Source organism: Lepus europaeus, chromosome 19, assembly GCF_033115175.1.
Source record: "Lepus europaeus isolate LE1 chromosome 19, mLepTim1.pri, whole genome shotgun sequence".
NCBI lineage: Eukaryota > Metazoa > Chordata > Mammalia > Lagomorpha > Leporidae > Lepus > Lepus europaeus.
In genome coordinates, this window is record NC_084845.1 from 3953378 (window position 1) to 3971012 (window position 17635).

Sequence of the window (17635 nt, forward strand, 5' to 3'; positions counted from 1 at the left end):
CACTGCCTTCCCGGGCCATAGCAGAGAGCTGGCCTGGAAGAGGGGCAACCGGGATAGAATCCGGTGCCACAACCGGGACTAGAACCCGGTGTGCCGGCGCCGCAAGGCAGAGGATTAGCCTGTTAAGCCATGGCGCCGGCCAAAAAATACCCATTCTTACCCATTCTTATCCAGAAGTCACTGTGTGCCAGGCATTGTTCTGGAAGCTTCTGTCTCCTCAAAAGTAGACCTTCCAAGAACTTTGAAAAGGATTTTGATCTTTTTAAAAACATATTTATTTATTTGAAAGGCATAGTGACAGATCTTCCATGCCCTGGTTCTCTCTCCAAGTTACTGCAATGGCCAGGGCTGGGCCAGGCCAAAGCCCGGAGTCTGGTACTCCATCCAGGTTGCCTATGTGGGTGGCAGGAACCTAAGCACTTGGGCCATCCTCTGCTGCCTTCCTAGGCACATTAGCAGGGAGTTGGATCTGCAGTGGAGCAGCCTGGACTTAAACTGGCACCTGGATGGGATGGAGTGGCTTTGCAGTGGCTTTACCCACTGTGCCACAGTGCCTAACCCCAAGAATTGAAAGTCTAACTGATGCCTGAAGCCAAGGACTGGAGATGAATGAGGCCCCCGCAGGTCCCTGTGGAGGTGGTCTTGTGCTGAGAGAGGCCCGGACTGGATGTTGCTGATGTCTTCCTGCCTTGTTTTCACAGCAGGTCTCAGCCCTTCAACTCCGTGCAGGATGCTGCGCCAGCACCTTTGGCGGTTTGGTCAGAAGCTGGTACGCAGGCGGCCCCTGGAGCCCAGCGAGCAGGCCGAGAGCCGCCTGTCTCGGTGTTTGAGTACCCTGGATCTGGTGGCACTGGGTGTGGGCAGCACCCTGGGGGCCGGTGTGTATGTCCTTGCCGGGGAGGTGGCCAGAGATAAAGCTGGACCGGCCATCGTCATCTGCTTCTTGGTGGCAGCCCTGACGTCTGTGTTGTCTGGACTGTGCTACGCCGAGTTTGGGGCCCGGGTTCCCTGTTCCGGTTCTGCGTATCTCTACAGCTATGTCACAGTGGGCCAGTTCTTGGCGTTCGTCACCGGCTGGAACCTCATACTCTCCTATGTCATTGGTGAGAGGATGGGACGGGTGGATGGTGTGGGGACACAGGACTTAGGATGGGAGGTTAGGGACACAGACGGTGGGATGCCTTCCTGTCATCTACCTGCGGGGTGAGCCTGCAGGAGGAGGCAGGGAGGGGCACTTGTCGATGAGGGGCCGTGTTCCACAAGGCTCATTGCTCGTCATTTTGATGTCTCTGCTCAGCTGTCACCGCTGGAGATTCTCCCTGGTGCTCATTTAAGAAAACTGCCACTCTCATCTCCTGGCCGGCCCCACCCTGCCTGGCCAGCTTCTTTTCTTGTGTAGTGTGTATCACCTAACATCTGTTTGTTTATTTTTCTTTTTCTAAGATTTGTTTATTTGAAAGTCAGAGAGAGGGAGAGACAGGTCTTCCATCTGCTGGTTTACTCCCTAAATGGCTGCAATGGCCAGTGCAGAGCCAGGCTCAAGCCAGGGTCTCCCATGGGTCTCCCCACCTGGCAGGGGGCCAGACACTTGGGCCATCTTCTGCTGCTTTCTTAGGCCAACAGCAGGGATACAGCTGGCATTGTAGGCGGCAGCTTTACCTGCTAGGCCACAATGCCAGCCCCCTCTTTATCTTAAAGTTTATTTGAAAGTCAGAGAGGTGGGGGGGGGGGAGAGAGAGAGAGAGAGAGAGAGATTGAGATTGATCTTCCATCCTTTGGTTCACTTCCTAAAGGGCCATGACTGGGGCGGGGGCTGGGCCAGGGTGATGCCAGCAATCAGGAACTCCATTCCAGTATCCCACATGGGGGCAGGGACCCAAGTACTTGGGCCATCTTCTACTGCTTTCCCAGTTGCGTGAACTGGATCTTAAGTGCAGCAGCCAGGACTTGAACCTGAGGCTCAGGGGATGCCAGCAAAGAAGCCAGTGGCTTAATCTGCTGTACCACTGATGGCAGCACCAAAGATTTTTCTAATGTTTGTCTCTGCTTGTCCCCACGCCATGTAAAGAAACTTGGAGATTGGCTATTTCGTCTTCTTTCCATAAAAGTCCATAAAAGTCTCTTTGAGAAACAAGGTTTCTCTCTGTCTCTTCTGTTCACAAAGAATGTCCATCCTCCCACAGGCGCAGCCAGCGTGGCCCGGGCCTGGAGCACCTCCTTCGATAACCTCATCGGGGGCCACGTGGCCAGGGCCCTGCAGGGCACTTTCCCCCTGCACGTGCCCCACGTCCTGGCCTCGTACCCAGACTTCTTTGCGCTGGGGCTGGTGCTGCTCCTCACAGGTAAGGCAGGGATGAGCTGGGAGCAGTGGGGCCTGGAGAGGGGAGGCAGGGATGCAGGAAGGCCAGGCTCCAGGACTGGTTCTGCTCCCGGGGCAGCCTGGGCATCACAGGATGCCGAGTGGTGTCCCAGCCTTAGGGTGCCAGGGACACCCGCCCAGACACTGCCAACGAGGAGGTCTCCTGGGAGTCAAATCACGCCTCTGCTGAGAAACACTCACAGCTTCCTTCCTACTGAGACCAAAGTTGGTTTTTAAAAGATTTAAGAACTTATTCTCACTCTGTACGACAGACTCCCCGTCTGCTGTTTCGCTCCCCAAACACCCGAAACAGCGAGCGTTGGGCTATGATGAAGGCAAGAGCCTGGCACTCAGTATCCATCTCCAGCGTGGGTGGCAGATGCCCACCACCGCCTCCCCAGGGGTGCATTAACGGGAAACTGGAGTGGAGGGAGAGCACCTGGGAGCTGAACCCTCTGACGTGGGGTGCAGGCGGCCCACATGGCATCTTAGCCACTGCACCCAACGGCCATACCTCCCCCCCTTTTATTAAATGTTAACAAAAATACTTAACACTTGAATACTTCTGACAGGGAGAGGGAAATGTTCCCCCGATCTGATCATTATATGTTGTGCACATTTCTTGGAGTGTCGAACCATACCCTAGAGAGAGGTTTAACCCTTTCCACGTATACGATCCACCGGCATTCAGTGCCTTCAGGGTGCTGTGTCCCCCACTGCCCCCGCCTGGGTCGGGGCCCTTTCCATCCACTGGCGAAGCAGTCCCCGCCAGCCCGCGTGCCGCCTTGTCCCTGGGGTCACTGTTTTCTGGCGTCCCCTGCAGGACTGCTGGCTCTGGGCGCCCGCGAGTCGGCCCTGGTCACCAAGACGTTCACCGGCGTGAACCTCCTGGTGCTGGGTGGCGTCACCGTCTCTGGCTTCATCAAGGGGGAGCTGCACAACTGGAAGCTCACGGAGCTGGACTACAGCCGCGCCGTGGCCGGAGCCCACAACAGCTCCGGCCACAACAGCTCCAGGTTAGCCGGGCAGGGGCGGGCGGAGCCGACCACAGCTCCGGGTCAGGCGCCCTCCCAGGCCCGGCAGCGGGGCAGCCGACCACAGCTCCGGGTCAGCTGCCCTCCCAGGCCCGGCAGCGGGGCAGGGGCAGGTGCAGCCGGCCACAGCTCCGGGTCAGGCGCCCTCCCAGGCCCGGCAGTGGGGCAGGGGCAGGTGCAGCCGGCCACAGCTCCGGGTTAGGCGCCCTCCCAGGCCCAGCAGCGGGGCAGGGGCAGGTGCAGCCGGCCACAGCTCCGGGTCAGGTGCCCTCCCAGGCCCGGCAGCGGGGCAGCCGACCACAGCTCCGGGTCAGGCGCCCTCCCAGGCCCGGCAGCGGGACAGGGGCAGGTGCAGCCGACCACAGCTCCGGGTCAGCTGCCCTCCCAGGCCCGGCAGCGGGGCAGCCGACCACAGCTCCGGGTCAGGTGCCCTCCCAGGCCCGGCAGCAGGGCAGGGGCAGGTGCAGCCGGCCACAGCTCCGGGTCAGGCGCCCTCCCAGGCCCGGCAGCGGGGCAGCCGACCACAGCTCCGGGTCAGCTGCCCTCCCAGGCCCGGCAGCGGGGCAGGGGCAGGTGCAGCCGGCCACAGCTCCGGGTCAGGCGCCCTCCCAGGCCCGGCAGTGGGGCAGGGGCAGGTGCAGCCGGCCACAGCTCCGGGTCAGGCGCCCTCCCAGGCCCGGCAGCGGGGCAGCCGACCACAGCTCCTGGTCAGGTGCCCTCCCAGGCCCGGCAGCGGGGCAGGGGCGGGTGCAGCCGGCCACAGCTCCGGGTCAGGCGCCCTCCCAGGCTCGGCAGCGGGGCAGGGGCGGGTGCAGCCGACCACAGCTCCGGGTCATTAGCAGCGGCCTTCTGGGCCGCAGGGAGCCAGGACCTGCGGCTGTGGCCGGGTCCCTGTGGCTCCGGCTGAAGAACGCCCCTCCCCGCCCCCTCTCTCCACAGCCTGGGCCCCCTGGGCACCGGGGGCTTCGTGCCTTTCGGCTTCCACGGGATTCTGCGGGGGGCGGCCACGTGCTTCTTTGCCTTCATCGGCTTTGACTGCATCGCCACCACGGGTAAGGCGGAAGGGGCCCCAGGAGCGGCCACCTCAGGGACGCGCGGGCTCGAGCCCCGGTGCCGCCGCTGGACCCGCGGGCCTGGCGCGCAGAGGCGTCACGTGGCCCCGCCGCCCGCGCTGACCCGGCCCTGGCCCCGCAGGGGAGGAAGCGCGCAACCCGCAGCGCTCGACGCCTCTGGGCATCGCCCTCTCGCTCTTCATCTGCTTCTTGGCCTACTTCGGCGTGTCCGCGGCGCTCACCCTCATGGTGCCCTACTACCAGATCCACGCCGAGAGCCCCCTGCCCGAGGCCTTCGTGCACGTCGGGTGGGCCCCGGTCAGATACGCCGTGGCCGTGGGCACCCTGTGCGCCCTGACCTCCAGGTGGGTGCGGAGCCCCTCTCCGGCCCCGGGCGCTGCGCCGCGGCCCCCGGCGGCCCCTCACGTCCGTCTCCTCCCCCCCAGCCTCCTGGGCGCCATGTTCCCCATGCCGCGGGTCATCTACGCCATGGCGGAGGACGGGCTGCTCTTCCGCAGTCTGGCCAGGATCCACGCGCGCACGCGCACGCCCGCGCTGGCCACGGCCGTGTCCGGAGTGGTCGCAGGTGAGGGCCCGCAAGCCTGGCCGGCGCGCCTTCTCCCGGCTCCTCCCCACCCACCCTCATGCTCTTGTGGTTTTGTCCCCACGCCAGCGGCCATGGCGTTCCTGTTCGAGCTTGGCGATCTTGTGGACCTCACGTCCACTGGGACCCTGCTGTCCTACTCCTTGGTGGCCTTCTCTGTTCTTGTGCTCAGGTGAGACTCCACCAGGGGGCCGGGAGAGAGGGAGGAGAGAGATAGAGAGATCTTCCATCCACTGGTTCACTCCCCAGATGGCTGCAACCACTTGGCTGGACCAGGCCAAAGCCAGGCACCAGGAGCTTCTTCCGGGTCTCCCACGTGGGCAGCAGGGGCTCAAGCACTTGGGCCATCCTCTGTGGCTTTCCCAAGTACATTAGCAGGGAGCGGGACCGGAAGTGGAGCAGCCGGAACTCGAACCAGGCATGCCCACACTACAGGCGCAGGCTTAGCCTTTTATGCCACAACACTGGCCCGGTGGGTCTCCCCCCTGGGCCATCGACTGCTGCCTTCCCAGGCGCATTAGCAGGGAGCGGCATGGGAGGCAGAGCAGCCAGGACTCGGACTGGTTCTCGAGGGATGCAGGTGCACCACGACGCTGGCCCCTCGGTATCAGAACACCTCCCATTCAGGTACCAACCAGACCAGAATATACGCCAGAGTGAGAAGACAGGCGGGGAAGAGCTTGAGATGAAGCCTGGCCAGCCGGAAGCACTGGCCCCGGCGGGCACCTCTGACTCAGGCTCCTCGAAGACTCTCAGTAGTCCGTGTAGCCCCGGAGACCCAGGCCCCAGCCTGAAGTCTGGCCAGGCCGTCTATGGCTGTGCCTCGCTGCTTGGTGAGCGCTGGGGAGGGTGTGTGTGTGTGTGTGTGTGTGTGTCTCCGGGGTGCCCCGCGCCGGACGCGGTCAGGGCTGGGGAGAGGGGCCCTTCTTGGTGCGGGCCGTTCTGGGAGTGGAGTTGGCCCGAGCCCCCCGTGTGGCCCTTGCAGTTCTCCTGCTGGCTGCTTTCAGCCTGATGCTGGCCCAGTGGCCTGGGCACCTGTTCTCTGGAGACCCTGTTTCCACCTCCGTGGCTGTGCTGCTGCTGCTGCTGGTTTTGGGGCTCACTCTCGTTGTCTGGAGACAGCCCCAGAACGCCACCCCTCTCTACTTCAAGGTGAGTGACCCACAACCCAGCCTGAGTCACCGAACTCTGCCTACCTTGGTCCAAAACTCACCTGGCCCAGGAAGGCGGAGTGTGTGTGGGGGGCTGCTAAGATCAGGGCCCATTTCCTGAATCCCCCATCCCATGCGATGCCCCGTGGCTAAGCCTGTTGCCCATCCCTCCGGGATGTCCTGTGGCCTGGGTTCACTCCAGCCTCGGGTGCTGCAGGCATCTGGGGCACATGGGACATCTATCTCTGTCTCTCACTGTCTGTCGCTGTGCCTTTTACCCCAGTGAATACAAATTAAAAATGGAAAACAGCTACTGAGAATAAATTTTAATAATATAAAGATTCATGCATTGTGAAAGGCAGAGTTGGGGAGAGAGATACCTTCCATCTGCTAGTTTATTCCCAAACGGTCACAACAGTTAGGGATGGGCCGGGCTAAAGCCGGTAGCCTGGAACTCCATCCAGCTCACCCACCGGGGCGTCAGAAGCCCAAGTACTTGGGCCAACTGCTGCTGCTTTCCCAGGTGCCTCAGCAGAGAGCTGGATAGGAAGTGGGGCAGCTGGGACTCAAACCAGCACCTGAATGGGCTGTTGGCGATGTGGGCGGCAGCTTCACCTGCTGTGCCACAGTGCCACCCCCTCTGGTAATTAAACCAAGTACATCCACCAGATTAGCGTTTAGTCCACATGACAGAACCGGTCGAGGGGATTATTTACATAATTAACGTTTTACACGGGCTCCCGTCTGCCCGCAGGCACCTGCCCTGCCTGTCCTTCCGCTGGTGAGCATCTTTGTGAACCTCTACCTGATGATGCAGATGGCCGGCAGGACCTGGGCCCAGTTTGCAGTCTGGATGGCGATTGGTGAGTGGCTGTCCGGGGAAAAGAGGCCTCTTGGGTGCCTCTTCCCGCCACCTCTCCGTGACAGGCTGAGATGAGAGTCAGGTCCCCTTGGGCCTCGTCGGGGGAGGAGAGACCCCTGCCTCGCCCCCACCTCACCAACTCACTTCCCCGCTAGGATTTGCCATCTATTTTGGATATGGGATCCGACACAGCTTGGAGGAGAAGAAGGATCGGCAGCCGCCGAACTCCAGCCCCCAGGCTCCGGGCGAAAGCTCTCCTGATGCTGAGGTCGTCCCCGGGCCGGGGGCTCTTGGCGGTCTGTGAGCACAGTGTGTTTACTTTTTTTTATTTTTCAGAGACTAACTTATTTTTTTAAGTTGACAAATAAAAATCTATACTTGTGCTGTCCAGCGTGATATTTCGACGTGTGCATGCGCCGTGGACGGCACAGGTGCGGAGAACACAGGAAGCCGACTGCGGCTCTGCTGACCTCGATGAGGTGCCCAGCGAAGAGTCCTTCCACGCAGTTTCTCAGACGTCATCCAGCCCGAGGGTCAGCGGCTCAGCCTGCAGTGGGCTCTGCCTCCACAGACCCAGCCACTGCAGGCAGGAGAGGTGTGGAGAGAGGGCACTGCTGGCCAGCGCGGCTCACTAGGCTAATCTCTGCCTGTGGCGCCGGCACCCCGGGTTCTAGTCCCGGTTAGGGCACCGGATTCTGTCCCGGTTGCCCCTCTTCCAGGCCAGCTCTCTGCTGTGGCCCGGGAAGGCAGTGGAGGATGGCCCAAGTGCTTGGGCCCCGCACCTGCATGGGAGACCGGGAGAAGCGCCTGGCTCCTGGCTTCAGATTGGTGCAGCACGCTGGCTGTAGCGGCCATTTGGGGGGTGAACCAACAGAAGGAAGATCTTTCTGTCTGTCTCTAACTCTGCCTGTCCCAAAAAAAAAAAAAAAAAAAAAAAGGGCACTGCTTCCTGCTTCTGTGGTGACAGCAGTGCCACAGCCAGTGTCCCAGCACGCGGAGGCGATGCCAAGTGCGGAACAGGATGTGCCCAGGCTGTGTGCAGACACGCTCGTTTGCAGGTGGCCTTAAGTGGCCGTGCATTTTGGTATCCGCAGAGGGCTCTGGACACCCCCCTCCCCCCGGTCCCTGTAGATATCCAGGGATAACTGCGTATGTGGCATCAAATAGGGTTAGGCTGCCACTTGCAAAGCCAGCGTCCCATACTGGAGCGTCTCAGCTTCTCCACTTCTGACCCTGCTGATGCGCCTGGGAGAGAAAGCAGTGGGAGATGGCCCACGTGCTTGGACCCCCTCCACCCATGCTGGAGGCTTCGATGGAGTGCCGGGCCCCCGGCTCGTGGTCTGGACCAGCCTCAGCCGTTGTCATTTGGGGAGTCAGCAGATGGAAGAACACAACCCCCAGCTCCGTGCTTTGGTTTTCGGGGCTGGTTCTGGCTTGGGAGGCGGTCGTTGGTGAGATCTGTGCGGGTGCCTGGGACACCCGCTTTTCTCCCCGCCGCTGCACTGCATGCTCTGAGGGCGTCCTGTTGAGGTCAGGCTCTCTGGTCTCAGCACCCAAGCCCCTCACAAAAGCAGAGGCCGAAGCCAGTGAGGCCTCGGGGCATTTTGCGGTCACCATCCACAGTAACCCCTTAGGCTGGATTAAGGTTTTGCTGTTTGAACTCCTCACATTTCCTCCAGGCAGTGGGCGCTGTCCACCCCGGCTGGGCTGTGTTCACCCGAGGGAGGCCTCTGGACAAGGCCTGCTTCTCAGGGCCCTTGCTCCCTCCCGTCACCCATTTCCCACCTCACCCTCCATCCCTGCCCGCCCCACCCGTCTTCCAGGTTCGTGCACAAAGCCTGGAAGGGCAGTGCCTACCTGCTGTGGTTCCCATGTGTCCCCTGAGGTCTGTGTTGGAAGCCTGGTCCCCACTGTGGAGATGAGGTGGCCGGACCTGGTGCTGGGTCACTGCCCTGGGATCCACGTAGCTCTCGGGCCTCTAAGAGGGCCCTCTCCGCCACATGCACCCCCCCCCCCATGCCATCTGCATTGAGGCCTCACCAGCATGGGGTGGTGCCCTTGGACCACCAGAGCTGTAGTACCCAGCCTGGGTATCATCTTGGTAAAACAAACCAAGATGGGGGTGGTGGCTCCGGGGCTCCCCTGGAGAACATTGGCACTGTTCCCACAGAATGGGTCACCATGCCTGTGAGGATGACTGTTAAAGGGTCCTGAAGCCCAGGGCAGAAAGATGCTCAGCTCTGAAGGTTGCATCTGGCACTACCCCCGCCCCACCCAAAAATGCTCCCTATTGGATCCACATCCTCAGCCAGACATGAAGGCTGAGGACCCACCCGACATGACCACACCCCGAGGTCCCTCGCGGCCCTTTGCTGACCTCCCAGGACAGTCCCCATGGAAAGGCGCTCTGGCCACTGCTTCAGCGCCCGCCCCAGCTCTCCCTCAGGAGACTACACAGGGCCTGGGCCCCGACCCCCAATTCCATGCAAAGTCTACTCAGACCCCTGCTCACTTGTGATTTTAAAAGCTTCTTTATTAATATCTTTAATAGACAAATATAAATGTATTACATTTATCAAGTACAAGGAGGTATTTTAACACACGCATACAACGTGGGACGCTCGAGTGAAGTCAATGAACATACCCGTCACCTCGCTCGCTTTCTGTGCTGTTGAGACATTCGACTTCCCTTCCTAAGCCACTGTGACTTTACCTTTGGCCATTCTAGTGACTGCCTAGCGACGTCACACTGGTTCTGCTTTGTTCCCTCGCTTGCTCGCTGGTCACTTGGTGATCTCTGCCAAGTGCCTGATCTTCCATTCACGGAGTCATTAACGTTTATTTTCTAGGTGAGTCCTTCGTCAGGTACATGTAGAATATCTTCTCCCAGTCCGCTTCCTGCCTTTTCCCTGTCTTAATGGTGTCACCAGATGAACCCAGGTTTTCATCCTGTTTGGGTTCTTTTGTGTACTAAGAAACTGCCTAACCCAAGGTTGTGATACAGGAATCTACCTTTTCTTCTAGAGGTCTGACCTTTCCTAGACTCGCTGCACCCACGGGGGGCTACGGTGTCTGGTAATACCTCACTAGTATCAACACTAATGGTGGTAAGAGCACAGGTAACGTGAACGGAGCTACAATACTCCGGATGGACTTTCGAGAAGTGTACCGAACATTTAGTTTAGCGTGTAATTTCTACATGTACCAAACATTTAATTTCCACGAGGGCAGTCTTAAGCAGATGGGATCATCCCTATGCACAAACAATGCACATAACGTACATTTCACAAATACAGATGGCTCTGAATTACGATGGTTCAACTTAACGATTGTTCAGCTTTACGATGGTACAAGGTCTACCCACATAGCCACTGCGTTTTCAACTTTACGACAGTGCAGAAGCGTACCTGTAAAGCCACTGATATTTCAACGTCACGATGCTGCGACAGCAGGTCCTATCACCACTGAGCTGACTTTACGAAGCTGCAAAAGCGGATCCTACACCACTGAGTTTTCAACTTCATGACAGTGCAGAAGTGTATCTGTACAACCTCTGCTTTTTCAACGTCACGATGCTGCGAAAGCGGGCCCTATCGCCACTGAGCTTACTTCACGATGCTGCGAAGGCGGCCCTATCACCACTGAGCTTACTTCACGATGCTGCGAAAGCGGATCCTACAACCACTGAGTTTTCAATTGTACGAGCTGCAAAAGCTTACCTACACAACCACTGGTTCTCAACTTTACGATGCTGCGAAAGCGTACCTGTACAACCACTGAATTGCACTTGTAGTGCAGTATTCAATAAATTACACAAGATACTCAAAGCTTTTCATCGAATAGACTTTGTATCCGATGATTCGGCCCAACGTAGGCTGGTGCTAAGTGTTCTGAGAACGGTTAGGTCAGGCCAGGCTGAGCTGTGTTGTTTGGTAGGCTAGGTGTATGAGACGTTATTTCTGGATTTTGATATTGTTATCTAACGATGGGTTTTTCAGGACAAAACCCATCATCATGTGCTGAGGAACACCTGTAACGCACAGGGTGACAAGCAGTCTGCTGCGTGTCTCATGGGGGCAGAGGCGGGCCAGGGGTGATGACTGGCAGGGTATGTGCCATGACCGAAGGCTTTGCTGGTGAGAATGGCCGCAGGGTTACTCCCCAGAGCGAGCCCGAGGTGTGATGAAGATGGAATGGTAGCGGTAGGCTTGTGTGTTCAGTAAACCAACTATCCAGTGTAACATCTACACTATGCTGTGAGTATTAAGAAAAAGTGACCTCTCCTCTCCCAATCTGCCTCTAGTCCGACTCCTGATGTTTTATAAGCAGACATGACAATGACCAGTGGAGGCAAATGATGACATAATGGGATGACATCGTGAGTTCTCCTCGTGCCGAGGAAGGAGTGAATGTGCTATCGAGGCGTCTGGACGCTCTGTGTATTCAAAGGGTTTTCAACTGCTGTGAGTTCTCTGGTGTTCTCTAAGAAGGCTTATGTGATCAAATGCCTCCCCACACGCCTTACAAGTGTAAGATTTCGCAGCGTGAGTTTTCTGGTGCTGTGTGAGCTGATGGCCATGACTAAAGGCCTTTCCACATTCTTTACATTCATAGGGTTTCTCCCCTGTGTGAATTCTCTCATGTTTAACCAGGCTCGACCCATAAATGAAGGCCTTCCCACACTCCTTACACTTGTAGGGCGTTTCCCCCGTGTGAATTCTCTCGTGCTGCGTGAGGTGGTAGCCACAGTTAAAGCCCTTCCCGCACTCGGCACACCTGTACGGCTTCTCGCCCGTGTGGATCCGCTCGTGCTTCACGAGGCTGGAGCCCCAGCGGAAGGCCTTCCCGCACTCCTTGCACTCGTGAGGCTTCTCCCCCGTGTGGATCTTCTGGTGCTGAGTGAGGTAATTAACTCGCGTGAAGGCCTTGCCGCATTCCTGGCACTCGTAGGGCTTCTCACCGGTGTGGATCCGCTTGTGCTGGATGAGGCTGGAGCCACAGATGAAGGCCTTGCCGCAGTCTTGGCACTCATAGGGCTTCTCGCCGCTGTGGATCCGCTTGTGCTGGATGAGCTTGTACACGCGGCTGAAGGTCTTCCCGCAGTCTTTGCACTCGTAGTCCTTCTCCCCCGTGTGGAACCTCTGGTGCTGAGTGAGCTCATCCCCACGCCGGAAGGCCTTGCCGCAGTCCTTGCACGCGTAGGGCTTCTCGCCCGTGTGGATCCTCTTGTGAATGACGAGGCTGGAGCCCCAGCGGAAGGCCTTGCCGCACTCCTTGCACTCGTAGGGCTTCTCGCCCGTGTGGATCTTCTGGTGCTGAGTGAGCTGGTTGCCCCAGCGGAAGGCCTTCTTGCAGTCCTTGCACTCGTAGGGCTTCTCGCCCGTGTGGATCTTGTGATGCTGGCTGAGCTGGTAGCTGCGGCTGAAGGCCTTCCCACACTCCTCGCACGCGTAGGAGCTCTCCCTCTGGCGCGGCCTCTGGCGCGCCTGAGGCTCCGTGCCCTCCGTGCTGGCCGGCCGCTTCTTGTGGCCCATGCTCCCCGGGTGGATGTCTCGCTCTCGAGAGACCCGCGGTAATTTAGGTACCGCCTTAGGGCCGAAGGATTTCGTTTTTATGCCTGAATTCACTTTGGGAAAATTTATTTCGTAAACAGTATTGTCAATGGTTAAACTCTTAGTCTCGTACGTTGACTCTAGATCTGAAAAATAAACAAACATTTTGTTTCCTTTAAAAGAAAAAGAAAAACAAATGTAACCACACGCCGAATGCTTCTCTAGTAGCGACACAAAGCCTCTGCCACAGTGAGCCAGGAGCCCCCGGGGCTTGTGGTAAACCTGTGGACTCCACTCACGGCCCCACACGGTGAATGAAGACCGCCGGAGGCAGTCCTGCCGAGGCACCAGGGAAGCGCATGCCTCGTCCCGCCACTGTCCACTGGGCAGGCCTGAGACCTGTGCGTTCTGGAGATGTCACATGCTGGGAAACCGCAGCACGTCACATACAAACTACGGCAAACAGTGAGAGTGCACAGGTGGCTAACCGGATAAACTTCTTACTCAGTCACCAGGAAGCATGAACCCCTGCTGTCTGCAGTAGCATGGGTGGCCGGGAGACACCGTGTTGGCAGCAATCAGCCAGCACTGCATGTTCTCGTGCTTCTGTGGGAGGCCAGAGCCGATTTCACGGAAGCAGACGGTAGAGCGGTGGTTACCAGACAAGGGTGGTGGCTGCTGCTGTGGCACCGTGGGTTAAACTGCTGCAGGCATCCCATATGGGTGCTGGTTTGAGTCCTAGCTGCTCTCTTCCCATCCAGCTCCCTGCTAATGCACCGGGGAAAACAGTGAAAGATGGCCCAAGTCTTTGGGCTCCTGTACAGATACGGGAGACCCCGGCTAACTGGACATCTCTCTCTTTCTGCCTCTCCCTCTCTCTCTAACTCTGCTTTTCAAATAAATAAATCTTATCGGGGAGGGGGGGGCAGCGCCACGATACAGTAGGTTAATCCTCCGCCTGTGGCACCGGCATCCCATATGGGCACCGGTTCTAGTCCCGGCTGCTCCTCTTCCAATCCAGCTCTCTGCTATGGCCTGGGAAAGCAGTAGAAGATGGCCCAAGTCCTTGGGGCCCTGCACCCATGTGGGAGACCCGGAAGAAGCTCCTGGCTTTGGACTGGCACGGCTCTGGCTGTTGTGGCCATTTGGGGAGTGAACCAGTGGACAGAAGACCTCTCTCTGTCTCTTCCGCTCACTGTCTGTAACTCTACCTCACAAATAAATAAGTAAAATATTAAAAAAAAAAAAAGGGTGGTGGTGGGCGAGGGGCAGAGTGAGGCTGGCTAATGGAGTCCATGTTGAAGATGCACGGGAGGAGAGGCAGCTTTAGTGTGTAGAGCACAACAGGACGACCAGGGCTCACAAGTCATGGCTGCATTCCAAACAGCTGCAAGAGAGGCTGTTCAGTGTCCACAGCACAAAGAGGACAACCCAATTTAATCATCACACACATACATGCATCCAATATTGTACTGCACCCCATAATATGTAGCATTACAGTGTGTCCTTATAAATGAGATTAGCAAAGACGACACTATTCTGAAATTGACATGAGAGTACTTGGAAAAGCTGGGGTGAGGGCTGGCGCTGTGGCACAGCAGGTTAAGCTGCTGCCTCTAATGGCATCCCGTATGGGTTCCGGTTTGAGTTCTGGCTGCTCCACCTCTTTAATATTTTTTAAAGGATTTATTTGAAAGGCAGAGTTACAGAGAGTGAGAAGGACAGACAGAGAGAGGTCTTCCATCCGCTGGTTAACTCCCCAGATGGCTGCAATGGCTGGAGCTTGGCTGGTCTGAAGCCAGGAACCAGGAGCTTCTTCCGGGTCTCCCACGCAGGTGCGAGGGCCCAAGGACTTGAGCCATCGTCTACTGCTTTCCCACCACATGAACAGAGACCTGGACTGGGAAGTGGAGCAGCTGGACTTGAACTGGTGCCCATGTGGGATGGTGTGGCAGGTGGCAGCCTTACCCACTATGTTACAATGCTGGCCCCTGCCCCCAACATGGGAGACCCGGATGGAGCTCCAGGCTCCTGGTTTTGGCTTGGCCCAGCCCTGGCCATTATGGCCATTTGGGGAGTGCCCCTGAGTCTCTCCTAACTCTGCCTTTCAAAAAAAAAAATCTTAAAAAAAAAAGAGTATGGGTTTATTTATTTTCATTTATTTGAAAGGCAGAGAGACACGCAGAAAGAGAAAGAGAGGGAGAATGAGAGACTCTCACTCACTAGTTCACTCTTCAAATGTGCGCTTTGGCGCAGTCCAGCCCTGGTTGTCACGGGCATCTGGGAGATCTGTGTCTCCCAAAAATAAATAAATAAATAGAAATCTACCAAGGAACATGGCAGGTACATGAGGAAGCAACAGAACCCTGCCATGGCAGAGCCCCGGACAGGATGTGTGGACAGCACAGAAGAGCCCCAGCCGGGCACGGTGCCTTCGGAGGGAAGCACGCACACTCCCAGGCAGCCGAACGCAGAACGCCGCAGACCACAGAGCAGGGAAAAAGCCCTGACAGCGAGGGCTGCTGCCGCCTCCAGGAGCCACAGAGGGCAGGGGCTTGGTCATCTCTGCCTCCACCGCTCCAGCCTGGCCCGACGGCAGCGTCAGCAGCGCTGGCTCGGGAGACAGAACACAGTGCGAGACCAACGGGGCACAGCCCACGGCACGGCGACGCCGGGGGGCCCGAGCCTCTGCAGGGAGCCTGCCGCCCCCGCCCCGATCTTCCTGCCTGTCCCCCAGTCACCAAGGCTCGCCCCGCCCCAGAAGCCCCAGCGGCTGGGAAGCCAACAGCCTGTTTGCAGAGGCGCGCAGCACAGCGAAGGGGTCCCGGGGGCAGGACTCACTCAGGGCCACCAGGCTGCTGTAGTTCTCCAGCATCACATCCCAGTACAGGTCCCTCTGGGCGGACGTCAGGCAGGCCCACTCCTCCTGCGAGAAGTCGATGGCCACGTCCGAGAACGTCACGGAGCCCTGCAAAGGCGACAGCGTCAGGAGGGGGAGGGGACGGAGGGCAGGGAGCTCCCGGCTGGGTCTGCGGCACGGCCCCCAGAGCGCAGCACCGGCGGGCCCTCACCTGTGCGCCGCGGGGCTCGCCATCACGCAGACCTGCCAGCTGCCTCCCCCTGCAGGCGCCGGTCTGCGAGCCCTGCCTGCCTCCTGCCTCCCCAGAAGGCGGGGCTTCTAGCGCAGCCTCTGAGTATTTTTTTCTTAAAGGGAAAAGAAAGCGATCCTGAGATTGCAACTGGGGACCCCTAAGGTTTCTCTGCTTCTTGGGGTAAAGATGGTACGGATAAAGGTTCACGCGGAATAGAATTCAAAGCTAACTTGATTTTGGTGCAAAGCGATTCTGGGATCCACGCCTGGCTTCCCCCTCAGGCCACTTTTCTGGGCCTCCTGAGAGCATTTTCTGGGTCATTGGCCGCTTCTCCCCAGGACCAGTCTGTGCCCGCCGCCTCCTCCACTCCCACCGCACCCTGGCTCTCGAGTTAGAGGACAGCGGGAAATGATTCGGGATCACGTGGGGTAAAGCCCCGCCTGCCACGCCAGCATCCCGTATGGGCGCTGGTTTGTGTCCCGAGTCTCCACTTCCGTTAATGGCCTGGGAAAGCAGCATAAGATGGGGTCTTGCACCAGCGTGGGAGGCCCAGACGAGGTTCCTGGCTTCAGCCTGGTCCCGCCCTGGCCATGCTGGCCGTCTAGGGGTGGACCTGTGGGTGGAAGCTCTGACCCTCACATAGATCAATCTTGGAAAAAGGAAAAGACTGAGAATCAGGGCAGTGCCCAGTCGATGAGGACAACATGTACCCCTCAGCAGCTCTGCCTGGCCCTGACGATAGCGCTGTCTGGTTCTAGAGCCTTCTAGCTCCTACAGCCCCGCAGAGACCAGCGCTCGGGTCACTCCCCCTCCACCCCGACAACTAGCCGGGGAGCACACGTGGCCAGCCCCTCCCCCAAGGAGCTGGGCTCCTCCACTGCTTCCACGTCACTCCTGAATCAAGCACTCAACGACGAAGCGGGCGTCGGCCAGGACGGGTGGGGTCACTGCTCACTGGACAGGGGCACCTGTGGGTCCGCGATCAGAGGGGGCCTGCAACATCCGCGAGCCGAGAAGGAAGAAGGGCGCACTTACCTGAGCCGCGCTCTCTGAGGTCGAGGTGTGGCTGGCCATCTCGCAGTTCCTTCCACAGACACGAGGGCTCCGAGGGTCAGACCTGGGAGTGGGGAGAGAGCCATTCGGACCGGGTGCGCTCCGGGTCCCCGAGGTGACCTCCCAGCCCCTCCCCTCCATCTGTGCTTCCAAACCACACACGAACGCAACCTGGCAAAGAGGAAGAAGGTTCTGGATGAAACCCCAGGACACCAGCTGCGCAGAGCCAAGCAGAGCGGCATTTCTATTTTTTTTTTTTTTTTTTTTTTTTTGCCTGGGAGACAAACCCAGGCGCTGAAGCAGGAAGGTTCTTTACTGGTAGGGAGGGGACAGGGTGTAGGAAAGAATCTGCCTTTGACCCAAGAGAGACGGCTGGTCTCTGCCTCGGGTTCTGAGGGGCCACCTGTGTCGTACCTGACAGGAATGCTTCTGTTCTGGTGGGAACGACCTCGCTGGGAAGACCAATCCGGTGACTCAGGGCGGGGGCTTCGGGTCGCACGGTGCCAGCCCACCTGCAGACTGAGAATGACACAGTCAGCCATGTCTACACACTGAGGCCCTGTAAGGAGCCTGGGCCCCGAGGCTTGCGTCCCCAGGTGGCCACAGGCAGCGCCTGCTGTCACACAAGCACGCCGGCAGGTAACCTGCCGAGTCCCCCGGGCAGGGCTCACATGTGTGCCTCTCGTGTGGCTAAGGCCACTGGGCGCCTTCCCCTTGTAGGCCCCGAGTCTGACGGCCCCCGGCTGGGAGTACTTCCCGAGAGTGCTGCACCCACACCGCAGCTGGCATTGGGGGTGAGGTGGTCTGTGTGGAGGCTGTGCCCCGGACCACCGGGGTCGGCTGACTCTGGCGGGGCAGGGGAGGACTACGATCCGC

General features: G+C 58.7%; 2 protein-coding genes across 2 annotated transcripts; one reads left to right on the top strand and one right to left on the bottom strand.

Moving 5' to 3' along the window:
• The first annotated feature begins 730 nt into the window (after positions 1-730).
• Positions 731-7366, top strand: LOC133748692 (cationic amino acid transporter 3-like). Its single transcript, XM_062177624.1, has 11 exons — positions 731-1103; positions 2184-2342; positions 3183-3375; positions 4333-4445; positions 4588-4810; positions 4892-5031; positions 5119-5221; positions 5677-5882; positions 6035-6201; positions 6955-7063; positions 7218-7366. The coding sequence occupies exons 1-11, from the start codon at positions 731-733 to the stop codon at positions 7364-7366; spliced, it is 1935 nt and encodes a 644-aa protein (XP_062033608.1).
• A 2229-nt stretch (positions 7367-9595) lies between these two features.
• Positions 9596-17347, bottom strand: ZNF331 (zinc finger protein 331). Its single transcript, XM_062177681.1, has 4 exons — positions 17174-17347; positions 16742-16823; positions 15456-15582; positions 9596-12760 (listed from the first exon to the last, which is right to left on the bottom strand). The coding sequence occupies exons 1-4, from the start codon at positions 17299-17301 to the stop codon at positions 11517-11519; spliced, it is 1581 nt and encodes a 526-aa protein (XP_062033665.1). The 5' UTR covers positions 17302-17347; the 3' UTR covers positions 9596-11516.
• Between the last annotated feature and the right edge of the window lie 288 nt (positions 17348-17635).